The following is a 19,679-nucleotide window of genomic DNA, read 5'->3' as shown; positions in this document are numbered from 1 at the left end:
CGTGGTTCCAAACTCTTCACGTTCCGCCAGTGTCTCTCTACCGCCCAGACCCTGTCCACATACACTTGGCCAACTGTCACAACAGTGGAAAGTTAATCTTGTATTTATCTCTCAGCCACTGGAGAGCATCACGGCGCCTTTTCTGTGCCGTTTATCAGTTCAAGGGCATCGACTCAGTAGCACCAGATGGTATTAGTGATCTTTTTACTGCTCACTTGGGCTCCTTACAAAGGCAACCAGCAACAGGACAAAGGATAGCATATACGGTCTGAGCCTTTTCCACCCATAGACAATATAAGCGAATATCAATAGACACAGCTCCTTCCTGAATAACCAAGTTCTCCATTGTTCATACCATGCAAGTTTTAAAAATATCACCCAAACATAAACTGCCACAGGTCACACTACTGTCAAAGCTTCACTCGAGTTTAAGGCTAAGCAGCTGCATTCACTGTTCTCATTTGCTCGTGTATTTCCTGCCTCGTGCTGTCAGTGCACGGGCCTCACTTGCGTCCCTACCTCGTGGGCAGCGGGCCCTGTGTTTTCTCCTCATGCTCCTTGTGCACAAGAACAGCTAGCTCAGATCCAGCTTCTCATCTTCCGAATTTTTTTTTCCCTTTGGCAAAATAGAGAGTCTGATCTCAGACCAGAGATGGTAACGAGTCAAAGAATGGTGGGGACTCAGCTACAGTGACAGAGATGCTGGGCTGGCGGCTCTTCTAAACCCCGTGCCTACTGATAAGGTACCAACGCCTCATCTGCAGGGGAAAACAGTAAAGACTCTTGGGAAAAAGCAGAATGAGGGTCCCGGGTAGGGAGAGACAGAGGAGGGGACTCAGAAATGCCTTCCTCAGTTCCTACAGGCTCAGCAGTACCTCCTTAATAAAGACTCTTTGATTTGAGGTAGAAGTAACCACACAAATACACAAACACATACAGACCTGCAATCATTCCGCCTGAATTTCTGCATCCACTCTTGCTGGGTCATAAGCATCTCTCCACTGAAGCTCTCATTCTCCATCATCACAGTTACACCAGGCGGGCACCTGTGACGTCAGCTCTCCTCTTTTCATTGTTCAATAGAGTGTTTCTGTTTTTCACTATTTTCACAGGGCGGTTACATAGTGAAAAACACAAGACTGTGGAATTTCAGTGAACCAGACTCAAATCCCAGCACTGCAAACCACCAATGGTAGGATTCTGGGCAACTTATTAACATGAGTTCCAGTTTCCTCCTTTGTAAAATGGGGATAATTCTACCTGCCTCTTGGGTTTTTTTGAATATTAGTGCTAATAAGTTTGGTGCTTATTACAAACCCTTGCACAAGGTAGGCATCAAAAAAATCACTCCCTACTGAGGATGGAGTGTCATAAATGGGAATGAAAGTGTCTAGGTCGCAGAGTAGGACACAACGGAAGCTAGAAATCCGCAACCCCCGTATTAGCCTAGCTTAAGGTGCCCCGTGAGGCCCTTTTTAGAACAGAAAAGCAGCACAAACTTTCGTCCAGAAGTTGGATTTCTTATTCCCAGATTTGCCTTGGAACGGCTATTTTTGGCTTCACCACGTCGTGGCACGCGGGATCTTAGTTCCCTGACCGGGGATGGAACCCTCGACCCCCGCATTGGAAGCACAGAGTCTTAACCACTGGACCGCCAGGGACGTCCCTGCCTCGGAAGCGGATGACGAGGAGTCAGGGCTGCTTGCTCACACGAGGCCGTATTCACTTCCTGATCGGAGATGGAAAATCGGAGGCCGGTTTCAGTCCTAGAACCAGAGTCCTGGGCATCCAGTGGCTTCCCCACTTCCTGTTTCCCTCTGAGCCTGTTGATCCCGCGTCAGAGCCCTGTGCAGGCGCTCGGCGGGGAGACGATCCCGGGCCTCAACAAGCCGCAGACGCGTTCCAGGCGCTCCTTTCCCGCATATTCGTCCAACCCGGCTGCACGGGCCGCCGGGAAGGCAAGACCACACCACGGCCAGGTGGACCGAGACTGCTGCGAAGCTGCCGGCAACAGGCGAGGCGGACGCTCGGTTCTCAGCTGCAGCACGCGTGTGCTCAGTCGCTTCGGTCCTGACCGAATCTGTGTGGCCCCACGGACTGTAACCTGCCAGGCTCCTCTGTCCACGGGATTCTCCAGGCAAGAACACTGGAGTGGGTTGCCATGCCCTCCTCCAGGGGATCTTCCTAACCCAGAGATCGAACCCACGTCTCCTGCTTTGGCAGGCGGGTTCTTTACCATTAGCACCGCCTGGGCAGCGCCAAGAGCCAACAAAAATGCACAGGCGAGCTGGACTTCTTCACCCTAGGTCCTCAGGGCGTCTCCCTCTCTGATCCCTGCTTCCCAACTGACGGCCCTGTTGAGTATTTCCTTGTTCCCTTCCATCGTCACTCACCTAACTCTCGCCTTACCGCCACACCCTCCTGCCCACCTGTCCCCTTTCTGTTGGATCACCTGCCCCCAGACCCTGCACCCAGCTCTGGGGGAGGTCTTACCTTCCCGTGGCTTGTTCTGGGTGCCCCCTGGCCCCGCCCCATCAGCAGGGTGCCCCCATGGCAGCACAAGGACAGATGACGGACATCTGTCCTAACCTGGGGGGAAGTCCCTTTCCCCTGACCTTCCCCTGCCACCTCACCTAACACATCCTGACCATTTCATCCTTTACTGTCCCCTCTTCCTGAAACTGGTCCTGGTACTCTGAGTCAAAATTCTGTGCTAAACATACTCAGAACCACATCAAGAAAATAAAACTGCCTATTAACATGAATGAGCTTCCCAGGTGGCTCAGTGGTTAAGAATCCGCCTGCCAGTGCAGGAGACATGGGTTCAATCCCTGTGTCCAAAAGATCCCCTAGAGGACGGCATGGTAGCCCACTCCAGTGTTCTTGCCTGGAGAATCCCAGGGACAGAGGAGCCTGGGGGCTACGGTCCGTGGGGTCGCACGGATTCGGACATGACTAAACAACAATTAACAGGAATAAATAGACACACAAGTTGAAAAGACTTCTTGTTAACAATCAATATTGGAAGAGCTTGGTAACACTCGAGTAGTACTTTTTTTTAAGGCTTACAGGCCTTTGCTAAAAATAAGCTTTGCCTGGCTACAGATCCTTGGTTCTTACTCACTCCCAGTCCCTCTTAAGCTTTGTTCCGTGAGGACTGGAACCGTTTGTTACAAAGCAGGATATGCCCCAACTCCCCAGGCCCACCTCCACGTCTGCACACGGAAGGGCCTGGGACGACCTCTGACAGGGTCACCCTGCCGGTCTCGTCATCACCACCAGGCACGATTTAAGTTTGGGGAATCAAGACAGCAACAGCGTGTGTGTGTGTGGGCTCCACCTTCACACACACACCTCCCCCCACTCCCCTAATTTAGAAGAATCCGGTCTGTCACTAATGACAGAAAATCAGACGAAACAGCAGGTAGTGGGCTCAGGGACCACAGGGCAAGTCTCCCATCTTACTCGCTGATTCTTGCAAAAAGCACCAAACCCGAAGTTCTGTTCTGCCAAGGTGGCATCCCCCCCAAACCCACAGGCTCTCCCTCAGGAGGGTGCCCTCTCCTGCCTCTGCACCTCGTACCAGAACGGACACTCGAGTCATATGCCGTAGCGTTAACCTGCTGACATGCTCGTCTTCTCATGCTGTGGACTGAACTGTGGCCCTTCCCCCAAGTTGCTGACGCCCAGCACCTCAGAAAGGGAGAATTTCTCTGACAGAGCAATTGGGCGGTTGCATATATCATCAATGGACATGAGTTTGAGCAAACTCTGGGAGTGCTGAAGGACAGGGAAGCCTGGTGGGCTGCAGTCCCTGGGGTCGCAAGGAGTGGGATATGACTGAGCAACTGAACCACAACAAATATATCATCAAAATGAGTCACACAGGATTAGGGTGAACTTCCAACCCAACAGGACTGATGCGTGGATAAAAAGGAGAAATTTGACAAAGGCACCTCCATGGGAGAAGTCCAGGCAACAGTGAAGGCAAGGATCTGGGAGCTGCTTCTAGGAACCAAGCAATGCCAAAGACCCCCGGCAAGCCCCCAGAAGCAGAGCGGACAGTCCCTGGTTAGTTCTCAGAAGGAATCTACCCTGCTGACACCTGAATCTCAGACTTCCCGCCCCCAGAACCGAGAGACAACGCGTTTCTGTTGTGCAAGTCACCCCATCAGCGGTACTCCATTACAGCGGCCCCTGCAAACCAACACATCCCCCCAGTCGGTGAGCTTCTTGAAGGTAGAGATGGAAATCTAGCTGACTTTGTAGTCACCGAGCCCAGGGCAAGCTGCAGATTATTTATATAATTCTTCAATAATGCATGTTAAAGTCAACCATGAAATATCAATACCTGGCCCTCGGCCTCCCACACGCAGTCTCATCCACCTGAGGTCTTATCCTTAGACATGTCACATCAGAAAAGAAAGACTGAAATGTAACTTGAAAAAACATCATCCTACCCTAAACGTGGACTTCCCAGATGGCTCAGCGGTAAAGAACCCGCCTGCCAATGCAGGAAACGCAGGTTCCATCCCTAGATCAGGAAGATCCCCAGGAGGAGGAAATGGCAACCCACTCCAGTATTCTTGCCCGGGAAATCCCATGGACACAGAAGTCTGGCAGGCTACAGTCCACAGGGTTGCAAAAGAGTTGGACATGACTTTGCGACTAAAAAATAACAACCCTGACATATCCAAATTTCCATCTCATTCTTAAATCAATTTCAGAATTAAATCTACATGTTCCCCCTTCTTTATCTATAAAAATAGAAGCTTACTCAGGAGCAAAGTCCCAAGCAAGGAGACTTGGCAAGCCACCTGCGGGAGATCACAGACCTGGCAGGTCCTATCCCCCTGGTCGGGTCACGTGGTCTCTTTTAACTGCTCAGCAAGGTGACGACACACAAGCTGCCCCATGGTTTTCCTGACTCAGACTAGGGGGTGGGCAGGGGGGCAGTGATCAACCCACCCACCTACTCCACTCCACAGACCATGAGTTGACTGAAGTCACCGAGGAGAAAGAAGCTGACTCAGTACTTACTACACCGAGAAATAGTCTATTGTGAACTCCAGAGCTGTAGGCCACTGTGTTTGTCAAACCAAGATAATGAAAGAAAAAAAACGAATGTAACCTAACAATTGTATGGAAATGCCAACTGTATTAAATATATTTCTCTTTTACATGGAATTTTCCTGAAATTAAAAACACACACAAAAAATGTATGAACTCCCTGGCCAGCCCCTGGTATCAGGCTTGAGTAAGTAAGTTTGGTAAAACAAAGAACTTTCTAAAGCATTTCTCCTCAGGTCAAAGTAAAAGGGGGCATCTCTGGTGGCTCAGTGGTAAAGAACCTCCCTGCCAATGTAGGAGACAAGGGTTCAATCCCCGGGTTGGGAAGATTCCCTGGAGGATGGCAACCCACTCCAGTATTCTTGCCTGGAGAATTCCATGGTCAGAGGAGCCTGGCGGGCTACAATCCAGGGGGTCACAAAGAGTCAGACGCGACTGAGCGACTAACACTTTCACTTTTGAAAAGTAAAAGGCAAATTCGAAGGATGTTTTTCCTTCTTTTCAACTGCCTTCAGATGATTCTAGAAGAGGGAGAAGGGACTGAGAAATGGAAAAGGCAGGTTGGCAGGTTATAAAAAAATGAAACTGCAGCTGTGGTCATGCTCTGGAAAGTATTCTGTGACCTAGCAAAGACGCTGATTATTGAACCAACAGCTTGCTTATATAATTACACTGTGCCCATAAACCCAGCTGATACGATATACTTGTTTAACTATTAACCTCTAGGTTTCCTGGAGTTTCCACAATCCAAAAAAAAAAAACCGCCTAAAAGTATGACATAGGACACGTCTCGCTTGTTAACCTATTGTGATCATAAGCAGTAAGTACAGTATTGAGGTAAGTAGAAAAAGGACGTTCTTAGAAAACATACATAAGGTCTTCGAAACTCCAGAGACTTTCCTAAGGCCATCTTCTCTTTTTTCATTCTTCTAAGAAATTGTTCGGCCTGTGTTTGTTGTCGTTCAGTCACTAAGTCATGTCCAACTCTTTGTGATCCCGTGGACTCTTTTCAAGGCCTGCCAGGCTCCTCTGTCCATGGGATTTCCCAGGCAAGAATACTGGAGTGGGTTGCCATTCCCTTCTCCAGGGGATCTTCCCTGCCTGGGGATCGAACCCAGGTCTCCTGCATTGTAGGCAGATTCTTTACCGTCTGAGCTAGAGGGAAGCCCCTACGATCTTCTGGAGTTTGCTCAAATTCATGTCCATTGAGTTGGTGATGCCATCTCATCCTCTGTGGCCCCCTTCTCCTTTTTCTTCAATCTTTCCCAGCATCAGGGTCTTTTCCAATGAGTTGGCTCTTCATATCAGGTAGCAAAAGTATTGGGGTTTCAGCTTCAGCATCAGTCCTTCCAATGACTATTCAGGACTGATTTCCTTTAGGATGGACTGGTTGGATCTCCTTGCTGTCCAAGGGACTCTCAAGAGTCTTCCCCAACACCTCAGTTCAAAAACATCATTTCTTTGGCGCTCAGCCTTCTTTATGGTCCAACTCTCACATCCATAGATGACTACTGGAAAAACCATAGCTTTGACTATATAGACCTTTGTCAGCAAAGTGATATCTCTGCTTTCTAATATGCTGTCTAGCTTTGTCAGGACATTCTCATCGACTGTGAAAATCTGATTGACACTTACACACTCATGGTAAAAATGTTCCTGATCTCCTCCTCATCTATAAGGCTTTTTAATCCACAGTGTCTATTCTAAGCATATCTAAGATTCTAGCTTGTATTCTACACATTTCTCTGCAATCTTACCTCCCACTAGACTATAAGCTCCTTAAGCAGATGGAGAGAAAGAGAGAGGGTTATGTTTATGGCCAGCTTACTATAGCCCAGTGCCTCAAACCCAGCAGGGGTCTCAATAAATACTGCGTAATAAACAAATGCCAAGCACTGCCCAAAGCACATCACACACATAGCCTTGCTTAATTTTCTTTTTAATAGCTATGATTTATTGAGTGCTTACTATGTGCCAGGCACTGTTTTAAGTACCTTACAAATATTATCGTTTTAAAAAATATTTATTGATTTCTCCAGGCCTCAGTTGCGGCATGCAGGACCTTTCATTGTGGTACATGGAATCTAGTTCCCCAACCCGGGCCCCCTGTACTAAGAGCTCCGAGTCTTAGCCAACGGACCACCGGGGAAGTCCCATCTTGCTAAATTTTTTTAACAATGCTGTGAATGTGTCAGTCTCCATCCAGCAGGTCAGGAAATGGAAGGTAAAAATCAAGTAGATTCTTCAAGGCTCCTAGTAAGTTAAAAAATAGAGCAGAGTGCATTTCTGTCTGTTCCACCCAACAAGGTATCTTGAACATAACAGTCAAAATGGTATCCGCTTAGCTGCTTCATTTAAAATGGATAACCAAAAAAAATAAAAAATAAAAAAATAAAATAAAATGGATAACCAACGAGGACCTGCTGTACAGCTCAGGGAACTCTGCTCAGTGTTATGTGGCAGCCTGGATGGGAGGGGAGTTTGGGGGAGAGTGGATACATGTAAACGTCCAGCTGAGTCACTTTGCTGCCCACCTGAAACCACTGACTATAATTCATAGCCGATAAACTATTGTTAATCGGCTATACTCCAATATAAAATAGAGTGTTTTTTTAAAGTTATTTGTTTATATATTATATATTTTAAAGATCACTCTGTATATCGCTATATATAGATAGATATTGATAAATGTGGCTTCCCCGTTGGCTCAGACAATAAAGATTCTCCCTGCAGTGCAGGAGACCTGGATTCAATCCCTGGGTCAGGAAGATCCCCTAGAGAAGGGAATGGCAACCCACTCCAGTATTCCTGCGTGGAGAATTCCATGGATAGAGGAGCCTGGCGGGCTACAGTTCATGGGGTCACAAACAGTCAGACACAACTGAGCAACTAATACTATCATTATGATAAATATACTTCTAGATATGTTAACAGGAGCAATAGAAACATTTTTTTTAAATACCTAGGAATACGTTTAACTAGAAACCAGCAGAATCTTCTCGGAGAAAATGTTATATTTCTATTGAGGTACATAAAAGAAAACTTAAATAAATCACATATTTATCTTGGGATAAAAGGCTTAAACTTGCAGTAAAGAAGTCAGTTCCAGTTAGACTGATCTATAAATTTAGTAGGACTTGGGAGCTGCAGGTCTGAACCATTCTGCTCCTACTGGTTCTCCAGGTTCTTGCTTCACCCTTATCTCTAACTCATCCTTCCCATGCGGGGTTGGAGGAGGGGGCGCAGAGGAAAGGAATGAATAGCTTGTCCCTGAACACCCGGCCATCCACCCCCAGGGCTTCCTTGGGGATCACAGGAAGTGGCTGGAGCCTGGGTTTGACTGTTCTGCTCTGAGAGAAAGCTGGGAGAGAATTCATCGCCTTGAAAGAAGATTCACACCTGCCTCTTCAACCACACACAAAAAAGAGGAAATTCTGGTTTCTTCCACACCTTCCAGTAGAAAAGGAAAACAGGGAAGATGCAGATTCATTCACAGTTCCAAGGAAACTGTACTTGTCACATCTACATAGAAACAACCAAGACAAAAGGAAATCATTAACCCAACAAGGCATTAGTCCTCTACTGAGATATGTTGCCAGACTGGATGCCTTTTTCTTACTGTTTTAAAGCAATTTCACTTCGATGTGCACAGAAACACATAAGGTTTAGATCTGCTTAGTTACAGACTCTAAGACAGGTAACGGAATCACCATTCATTACTGCTGCTGCTGCTGCTAAGTCGCTTCAGTCGTGTCCGACTTTGTGCGACCCCATAGACGGCAGCCCACAAGGCTCCGGTCCCCGGGATTCTCAAGCAAGAACAATGGAGTGGGTTGCCATTCATTACTGACGCTCAACAAATTTCTGTCTACTGGTCTGTACACACCAGTGTGTCAGTAGACCAAGCATAACCAGCTTCCTTTAACCAATGGGCAGTTTGTACTTGGAATTCCACCTGAACTCTCAGGATGAGTCAGACTCAATATTTTAGGCTTAAAGGAACATCTCAAAAGGAAGCTATCCACAGGGAAACACCGGTCAGCCCCTCCTAATGACAACACGTGACCCTGGTGTGCACAAGTTCCCACGGAACCCATCCATGCTTTCTGTCTCCAACCGTGTCTTCCAGGTAATGGGTTCAGACATTTATGATGGAGTGGCCCCTCAAGTGGAGGAGCCAGGAAATCAGGTGCTGGGGTCACACAGACCGTGATTAAAGCTCTGCTCTGTCACAATCAACCATGACATTTAACCTCTGGCCTCAGGTGCTCATATACAAAATGGGGCATCATCACATCAGGCCCTGCTGAGGTGAGAATGAGATATGTTCATCGCTGAGTGCAGTTATGTGGAATATGAAAGCCTCCACAGTGATGCTACCATCTTGGATCACAGGAATGACAGCACTTCCTTGTAGGGGGCTAAAGCAGACCTCACTTTGGAGACGATGAGCAATCTGGGCTCAACCATCCAAAGCAACTCTGTCTTCACATTACCTCCTTCCATGTCGTCCCCTTCCCTCATTTCCAGAACCTTTGCCAGGACCTTCCCTGATAAATATTAATACACAACCTCAAATATTAATACACAGCGACTCAAAGCAACAGGATCCTCACACACAAAACGCAACTGTCCATCCAGATTTGGGGGAGCTCAAATGAGAAAATGGGCTTCCCAGGTGGCATCAGCGGTCAAGAATCTGCCTGCCAACGGAGCCGACGTAGGAGACGGGTTCAGTCCCTGGGTCAGGAAGATCCCTGGAGAAGGAAATGGCAACCCACTCCACTATTCTTTCCTGGAGAATCCCATGGACAGGGGAGCCTGGCGGGCTACAGTCCAGGGGGTCGCCATGAGTCAGACACGATTGAGTTACTGAGCGTGAGCCCAGGTGGGACAGTGGCTCCAGCCTTTGCAGGAGGCGATAACCTGCCCGGGTGAGACGGATGATGACGGAAGGAGGGTCCTGTCCTTGGCCACACAAAAGACATGATGGCAGCCCTGAGCTGTGTCACGATACCAAACCAAAAAGCCAGGCAGTGTGGGAGCATGCCTTGGTTTTAGTTCATTGGCTTTTTGCGCAAAATGTGGGACAAAGAAGCGGAGGATGAAGGGACCAGGGGAAGACTAATGATCAGTTTCTCAAAGGGGCAGGAAAAGAAAGATGAGAACATAAAAGAAACGCAAAGCAAACAGGAAGAGTGGGGCATAGGGGACAGGACTCGGGATGGGCCAACGAGCCAGGACGCTCAGCCGGGCGGAAATGAGCAATGGCCCACCAGTGTCACGGCTGGGAGAAACGCCACTCAGACGCTTCCTGTGGGCGGGGCCCGAGGCCACCGCTGCGTCCCGGGTGAGTGGCCATCCAGGTTAACGACTTCCAATTAAAGCCAAAGAGGAATGTAATATGGACCAGGAGTCATCACATGATTGAGGAAAGTCACAAAGGGCAAGGTCACCAAGCTTTTTTTGAAAAGGGCCAGAGAGTCAATATTCTGGGCTCTGCAGGACATGCAGTCTCCATCACAGTGATTCGACTACACAATTGCGGGGAGAAAGCAGCCCTCAACCACACAGAAATGAATGTGCAGACCTGTGTCCCAATAAAACTTTATCGGTAGACACTGACTTCGAATTTTATATAACTTTCTTGTGTCATGAAATGTTATTCTTTTTAATTCTTTTTTCCAATCATTGGTAAATGTGTAAACCATTTTGGCTCATAGGCTGGCTGATTCATGTGGATACATGGCAGAAACCAACACGACATTGTGAAGCAATTATCCTTCAATTAAAAATAAATGAATTAAAAAAAAAAAAACAGGTGGGTCCAGATTTGGCCTTCAGGCTGTGGTTTCCTGGCCCCAGTGATGAGCTTCGGCCCTGCAGCCAGACAGGCCAGGTTTTGCATCCTGCCTGGGCTGCCTGCTGGCTTTCCAGCCCCGGGCATGTTAGTGAACTCTCCAAAGCCCCAGAGTCTTCATTTGTAAATTAGCAATAACTGTACCTGTCCTCCTGAGCTTTGCAGGTGGTTCAGTGGTAAAGAATCCACCCGCCAATGCCGGAGACACAGGTTCCATGGCTGGGTCAGGAAGACTCCTTGGAGAAAGAAATGGAAACCCACTCCAGCACTCTTGCCTGGGAAATGCCGAGGACAGAGGAGCCTGGCGGGCTACAGTCCATGCAGTGGCAAAGAGTCAGACACGACTGAGCACATATACGCCTACCTGTCCTGCTGGGATTTAGGTGAAGTTCAAAAGCATAACACCTGAAAAGTGACTGAGAAATAATAAGCGATGAGGAGGATGATAGCTCTGGGTAACGGGTGTGGGCTGTGATGGCTTCAGATCTACAGCTAATTGTCTCTGGGGAAACAAGAAAAAGCAAGGGTGACCCCAACCCAACTTAAGGATAAATATACAGACTAGAAAATAAAACAGACGAAGAGGGATCCAACAAGAGCCTATTCAATGGGTGACAGAGGACGAGATGGTTCGATAGATCATCGGCTCAATGAACATGAGTTTGAGCAAACTCTGGGAGACAGCGGAGGACAGAGCAGCCTGGCGTGCTGCAGTCCGTGCGGTCGCAGAGTCGGACACGACTGAGAGATCGGATAAGGAACAACTCAGAACTAAGTTGACTAAATTATGATGGTTTGTGATAGACTTCGTGTGTGTGTGTGTGTGTGTATGTAGGTTATAACGTGAATACCTTTCCACAGCAGAAGGAGGGGGTTTTAGGAACCGTGTACCAAACCATAGGCACTGGCTCACAGGAAGGAAGATATGTGAGGAAGCAGAGCGGGAACAAGACTGAGATGGAGCAAAGCCAGTGGTGGTGGTGGGTCCAGGAGGAGCCTGCTACTGGGGCTTACCCGGGCAGAGGTCCCTGCTTGGTCACAGGGCCGCCAGCTGTTAAGAACTGGCAGCTTATCTCTGACAACCTTTCAGATGCTCGAGTTCAGAGGTGACTTGCCAACCAGCTCCTAAAACCAGCACGGGATGAAGGAATTCACTTCAATCCTATCCCACTGGACTCTCCAGACAACTCATCTTCGTCCTGCATATTTTTTGAGCTGAGTGAGGATCACGAAATCTTTAAACCTGCTTAGAAGGCCCAGGCAGGATGACACTTCTTCAGGAATGGTTCAGTTGCTTTTTACGCTGTCCTTGCAACTTTCAAATAATCAAGCAAAGATGGAGTGGAGACATCAGTGTGGAAAGGGAAACACAGGAAAACTGCATTATAATTTGCTTACCCCACACCTTTTATGGAAAATGATAGAGAGCCCCACTGATGAAAAATACTTGCACTGTCAGACATTCACTGAGCACCTATTGCTCATAAGCTCAAAGAGGCAGAGTTGCAAGATGCAGAAGAAGAAATGTTAGCTACCTAGCAAGAGGCTTTCAGAGATGATCCATAAAAGGCAAACAACTACAGTGGCTACAATTTGCAGCTGTATAGTGTAGGCACTGGAATTAAAATGAGAGCACTTGCAAAATATCCTTTGGCAGAAAATTGATTAAAAAAAAAACCACCACTGTGATCAAGTATCACAGTTTCACTCGGGTGCAGAAAGCACCTCTGCTGATTGTACTGTCGGCCCTGCCTGCCAGCATGCTTCCCACAAAAACAAACAAAACAAAAAAATGTGAAATATCCTCAAGATTCTGGAAAAAATGTTTTATAAATGTGGATTCCTAGTGTTTGTGTGCGGTTGAGTGAAAAGAACACTGGGGCAAAGAATCAGGAGGTGTAAGTCCCACCCATGGCTCGGTCTTCAGGCAAATCACCTTCTTTCAGAGCTTCCGTTCGCTCTTTGTAAGACGAGATGATTAGATTATAAAACTCCTTTCCACAGCTGTACATTCTACTGCTTCATATCAAGGTGCATAAATAGGAGAATTGACTAAGGAAGGCTGTATCAGGAAAATGTGAACGGTGACTGACTTGATATAATTTCTGAGGTCATCAAAACAGAGCCTTGCCTTCATTCTTCCAACAAATCTAGCAAAGGAAACCCCTTTTATGATTAGCTGTTACGCATGAAGCTAAAAAAAAAAAAAAAGAATTATTCTGCCACGATGCACATAATACAACCAGGTGCTTAGGTAAGAATCACTCATGAAACCAGAGAAAAACTACTTTTGCCTGTAGAGATAACTGAAAATGCACAGATGTCCAGAAGTTAGTAAATTCCAGATGGAATTTAAATCAAATCATTATACTTTTCTTATTATTGTCATCCAGATTTGAATAGCTACAGACAGTAGAACAAAATGAGTCTACAAAGTATATGTTTACTTAAGACATTTTGGTTAAAATTAAAATTAGAACTCACCAGGGAATTAAACTGTTTAGACGCATGAAAGTTGAACCCGGCTTTGAACCCATGATTACCTAAGCTCTGCCATCTTGGAATGTTCTGGCTTAACTCTGAAAATAATCTGATCCCCAAATTAAAATTTTTAAAGACACATTTTATGAGAAAAAAATTCAAACACATGAAACACAGATGTCAAAAAGAAAAATTCAACTTTTTTATCACTAAAAAAATTCAAATGAGAGTAAAATAGTAACACTTGTTATCAAATTGGCAAAAAAAAAAATTTCCAATTATTATACCCAGGATGAAGGAAAGAGAGCATAACCTTTTTTTTTTTTTTTAAGTTTATATTGGGATATAGTTGATTTATGATGCTGTATCAGTTTTAGATGTCCAGCAAAATGCTTCAGTTATACACATACATGTATCTGTTCCTTTGCAAGTTCTTTTCCCATGTAGGTTACTACAGAGTAGTACATAGAGTTCCCTGTGCTCTGCAGTAGGTCCTTGCTCATTATCTCTTTTATTTTGTTTATTTTTAAATTGATTTTTATTGGCATGTAGTTGCTTTACAATGTTGTGCTGGCTTCTGCCGTGCAGCCAGGTGAACCAGCCGTGTGCATACGTGCTGCCCCCTCTTCTGGACTTCACTCCCATTTAGGTCACCACCAAGCACTGAGTGTAGAGTCGCCTGTGTGCTTCAGGTGGTTCTCCATTTTACATACAGGCGTGTGCATCACCTCTCTGAAGAGTAATCTACATGGCAACATTTACCAGGATGCTTAAAAGGAGCGCGTGAACACTTGCAAACATCACTGGAGAGCAAGAAGCAGTGTTGGCAGCCTGGGGGGCAGCACAGCCACGCCAGCCTCCGCTCAGCACTCCCACTCCAAGGGATCCATCCTACAGAGACAGCTGGGCCGACGTACAAACACACGTGTTCAAGGTGTTATAGTCCCGGCAGTATTGTGCACAGCTGTAAAAAAGTGGAACTCTCTGAGAGTCCAACTGGAGACGGATGAAACAGTTACCTTCTTACAAATTAAAATGAGCAACTGCTAAAAAGAAGGAGGAAGCTGTACGTGTATGCCTGTGGAAAGCTCTCCGATGATACACGATCCAGTATAAAGCGAGCTGCGAAATACCACATGCAGTGTAAGACAGCACGTATGTTCACATGCAGGGAGTCCCCGAAGAGTCAGCAGGAATCGGCTGTGGGTTCTGTGACTCTGAGCGAGTTTTATTTTCTCCTTATGAATTTCTCTTCCGCTTGAATTTTTTTTTCAATGAGTATATATTGTCTTCATAGTAATAAAAGAGTTATTTTTAAAAGGTGAAGAAAAGAATGCAGTATGGGGAAGAATTAGAGATTCGTAACCTGTAGTTCTATGTCCTGGAATTTAGTCAAAGGCCATAGTATATATAATGTCTGAACTGGGACATTTATCACAGCAATGCTCATAACATTGAAAGCCAATAAACATTCATGTTCTATTTAAATAAATTCTAGTATTAGAATTAGATTATTAATGTAGCGATATAGTAACTTTGACTATTTCATAGTATTATTGGCAAGTGAACCAAAGGCTCCTAAATCATTTTATAAACATTTTGGATTTATTCATATTCACATATATATCAGAATATGAAAAAAGTCCAAAAGGATATATGCCTAAATGTACACTGCAGTCACTAATGATTCTTGTTTTCCTTTCCTACAATTTCAACTGTTTCTACAATAAAGTATTATTTAGGCACTTTCCTAAGTTTTAAAAATACTCCTTATAGACCTTTCAAACTTTAAGATAATGTAAAGCAGTTATAATGATACTAATCTGTGAAAAACAAAGGAACAAGAATCTCAACCCTTTCCTCCAGCATCAGATTTACCGCCCAGAGACCCCCGGGGAAGCCCTGTTGCTGACCTGCGTGTTGTAAAGTCGTGAATGCCACATGGCTACAGAACAAACCCAGGAAGCCCAGGCCACCTCTTCTGATTTTATGTCCTGAGATGCACGAGACTATAAAACAGACTGGCTCAGATTACAGGCTAAGCATGACAAGTCTCTCGGGTACAACTTAACAAAGGAATTTACAGAATGAGAAATGTACACTTTCCATTTCCCAGGCTGGCGTGAATTTCAGAAGCAAAAAGCCCACAGTAGGGGTGGGTCCCCTGACAGTCCTTGCCTGTCACTGTCCTCTACAGGCTTCTGAACTGTCCCTGACACACAGTCCCCACGACACAATGTACCTACCACTATTTTAAACAAAGACAAACTAATATTTTTTAAAGGTGAGTCGAGCAGGGGGTGAGAAAAGTGCATTGGTAACAGGGTCCAACTTTTTCTCTCTTTTCAGGTGAACTGGGGGATGCCAGACTCCCTCCCTCTGGCCGTCCCTCCCTCAGATCATTGTGGCTGATAACAATAGTTTTACTCTCTGGGGTAATGTAGATGACACATTTTCCTGTAGCCTGTCTTCCGGTAAAGTGCAGGAATTCCTGCACTCTCTGGGTGCCCTTCCTGTTAACTTACATTTCAGATTTCCTCAAAAGGCATTCTGCCACTTTAATATTTGAAAAATGTCAGCTCAACCCCAGACAGCTAATATAAACAAGCTGAAAAGCCTACCACCTAAAGTTACAACTGTGGAAAACAAAATTTCTTTTTAAGAAATTCTTTCTGGGAATCTCACTGTTGGTGAGGCTGGAGAGGAGTCAGCCAGCCCTCCCAGCTCCCGGGGAGTCTGTAATTCTTTTGCCTCTGCTGTGCCTTAAATTAGAGGTCTGAAAAACCGAATTACAGTGATCTAGAAGGTTCGTAAAGGTCCTTGAATTGAACATGTTGTTAAATTCTTCACTACTATGAGGTTGTAGCCACCTTTTGCTTTTCCTTCATTTCATTTGGTTATAGTATTACAAAGAAGTTTGGTACTGTGAAAAAAAAATCTTGGCCATTTGAGAATACCGTAGCTGAATTAGACCAGGTCCACACTGAAAAGTCCAGGCCAAAAGTCTCTGCCATTTCTGAAATAATCACACACTTCCTTCCATCGAAAAGTTTTCCTTTTGGACAGGAATCCCACGTTCACACCAGAGCCACCGTCCACATGGGATCCAATCAAGACAACCACTTGGATAAACGGGGATGCGTGTGAAGGACTGCCAGCACACGATGTATTATGAGAGCACCCATCATGGAAGAGGGTCACGCTAACTTCTCTGTCAGCTTCCCAACTTCCTCTGCTAGGAGGGAGCTGCCTTAGGAGTGAGCCCCCAAAATTCACAAAGAAACATGACTGAGTTTAAACCCTAAAGTCCAAAGATAAGCTCACTAGAGCACTACCCTCTTGTCTCCCAGAGAGAAGACCACTGCCATCTCTAAATTACAAATGCACCATTTCGCTTCATGATCTAAGCAATTATCTTGCATCCCAATGATATGCATACACGCTCTGTTTCACCAAACACAAGTAAATTCCTTGAATGAAACACTTACATATGAAATATTTTTATATGTCCCCAAATCCTGTGCCCAACACATACACACACATATATACATAGATACACAGCCACTCATATACTAAAATGACCCGAATGCGTGAGTGAATATACAGCAAATACAAAGTAACCAGATGCCATCTCTCTCGTACATCAAAGCCTGGAATGCCCTTTTAAGCTATTATTTCTCTGCTCAATTAGGAGACTGTACTCACAGGTTTTACCAATATTAAGGAACACTGGCACTTCACAATGCCAATTTCTAGGTACTTGGGCGCTCTTAGCTTTTCAGATTTCCATTTTCTCCCAATACCCAGAGGAAGGAAAGAGCCTTACTTTGAATTTTTGAGAATATATGCTACTTCCTTCCTGGGCTGAGATGTATGACTCCCACTCTCATCACACAGAACTAAAAAGTGACACAGCTCCCCAAAGAGCTGCAGGACATGCAGGACACACTTGAACTCCCTGGGACTCACCCACTCACCCTGCGGAGCCCCTCCTCTCCCTGGCGCCCACCTCTCCCTTCCATACATTCTCACAGGGCATGTGCTCTCCCCATGGTCAAGGAGGATTTGTTCTGAAACAAGTCACAGTCTCAGGGCCACCTGATAACATACCCTCAGCTCTATAATGTCACTTCAGGATCTCTATATTTTTAATCCCCCAGCCTGACATTAGGTCTGTAAAATACAACTGTGTAAAAAAAATAAAATTTTTTTTCAAGGAAAAAAAAAACATAAAACAACCATAACCCTGAACTTCTGACCTATGCTAAATATAGGCAATTACACACTTAAAAGATTTCATTATGGTTGTCAATGAAACCGTGCAGTCCCCCCACCTTGGGGTAAAGCTTAGAAGTACAGTTTTTCTCCCAATATTTTCCCTGGAGATGCAAAGCATCTCCCAAATGGGAAAACATAAAACATCGATGTCCTTATTGCTGCTTCTAAATACTGTGAACCAATAAGCAATTAGCGTAAAGTGCAAAATCTCGGAAGAGAAAGACGTCTTGTCTGCTTTTTTGTAAAATGCTATCACTCACCTTCACTTCCTTTAAAAATCAAAAGTTGCTTAATGTTCAGAGTGATATCAATGGAAATGTAGCTAAATACTAGCACCGCAACGGTTCATTCCCAAAGGAATATAAAATTACATTAATTTCCTACTAGTTGAACTCAAGTTTTACCTTTCATCTTCATCTACCGACTTTTTAAAAAGTTCGTATTCCTGTCGCATATAAGATTACCTATTATATCTGTGCATACTACAGAATTTTATAATTATATAAAGCATTGCACATTCAGACGCTACCAACCTGCTCTATCTCTCCTGACTGGGCAAAAGGCAAAAAAGAGCTCAGCAATCCTAGCAGAAGAATGCAAATAACGTCAATGCACAGCTGAACTGCAAGCCCTGCCTTACAGGAACTCTCTGTGTCTGCAAAAAAAAAAAAAAAAAGACACATACTAAACAGGAAATGCAACTGAGCTGTGGAAAACCTCAAACTTAAAAATGCAATCGCCAGGCGTAAATTGCATCCATGCATTCATAAATGCATGCACAACCCTTTGCATTTTTTGCAAGTAATGCAAATAGGCTCTTACCTTTCGACTGAGACATTTTCCCCTTTCCTTTGATGGGGGAGGGGAGCACAAAAGACTTTGCCTGGCTTCTCTTCTGTAGCTAGTTTTGCAACAAAGATGCAAGCTGCAGGCGTGCAATCTTCATGCAAGTGGAGTTTCTCTTGACCGAGGCAGCAGATGGACTTCCAGGGGATCCAGATGGAAATGCACGCCTTGCAAAGCAGACTGGAAAGTGATTTTTCCCCCAGTTGCAACGTTAGGGAAGGCTGTGCTGCAGCTACATGATGGGCCAGGGCTGGCAGCTAAAAGCTCCAAACTTGGAACTGAGTATCTTAGTGCGCAGACGTCCTTCCTGCGAAGGGCGCGGGGGCCGCTGGGAAGTGTAGTTCCTGCGCGGAGTCCGTGGGGTTCTGACTTCAGGACACGTGGTCGCGCGGGTCGCTGCGCGGGAAGATTGGAGGCGGCAGAGCTTGCGTCCAGGTAAACAAGTTGGACACGCACTCGGTACCCGGTGATGGGAGAAGCCGGGCAAGGCCGAGGGGAGCGGGCATCTGTGTTCTCCAAAAGCCCCCGAAACAGCAGCTAAAAAACATTGGTTTGGCTGAAAACCACTCGGCCGGCTCAGAAAGTCAGTTTCGGGCTTCACGTGTTTGCAGGGCAGTACCAGTTGGACGGTTCCTGCCTGAAGACGTTTCTCTTCCCCCACCTCAAACGTCCATTTTTAAAAAACCTTTTTCTTGCCTGCAGAATTCGCTGGTGATTTGGCCAGGGGGAGGTGGCTGCAGAGAAGATGCAAAGTTTTATTTAGTAAGCAGAGGTCCAGGTCGCTTTGGGGAATCTGAAATTCAGTGCTGGGGCAGGGTGGAGGCGGGGGGGCGGGGGCGGTGCGGAGTTCTCGTTTCTGGAAGGATCACGGAGGAAGTTCTGCTTTTTATGTGTCAAAGCAAACTTTATCAGAGTTAAATTGCTTAGATGTTGTTTCTCACCTGAAGGGGTCTAGGAAAGTCCCCTGGCCTCAGGGAGAAAGTGGGTGGTCATGCTGTATTAACAGTCAGATGTCTCGGATTTGTTCAGCAGAGTTTACTGAGTTTTGTTGAAACACTGGAGTGTGCCAGGCCCTCTCCAGGACCTGGGGTCAGCCGGTAATGCTCACAGCTAGGAGCTGGACAGCAGGTGGGCAGAGATGTAG

At 45.8% G+C, this 19,679-nt stretch overlaps 1 protein-coding gene across 1 annotated transcript in view; it reads right to left on the bottom strand.

The window, feature by feature from the left end:
* Positions 1-18,811, bottom strand: part of MAP2K6 (mitogen-activated protein kinase kinase 6) — a 150,971-nt gene extending 132,160 nt beyond the window's left edge. The window contains exon 1 of the mRNA XM_005899317.2: positions 18,512-18,811. Within this exon, the coding sequence (XP_005899379.2) occupies positions 18,512-18,527 (16 nt within the window). The 5' untranslated portion in view covers positions 18,528-18,811. The remainder of the gene's footprint in view (positions 1-18,511) is intronic.
* Between the last annotated feature and the right edge of the window lie 868 nt (positions 18,812-19,679).

This window comes from Bos mutus, chromosome 19 (assembly GCF_027580195.1).
Source record: "Bos mutus isolate GX-2022 chromosome 19, NWIPB_WYAK_1.1, whole genome shotgun sequence".
Taxonomy (NCBI): Eukaryota; Metazoa; Chordata; class Mammalia; order Artiodactyla; family Bovidae; genus Bos; species Bos mutus.
This window is presented reverse-complemented; position numbering and strand designations above follow the sequence as displayed.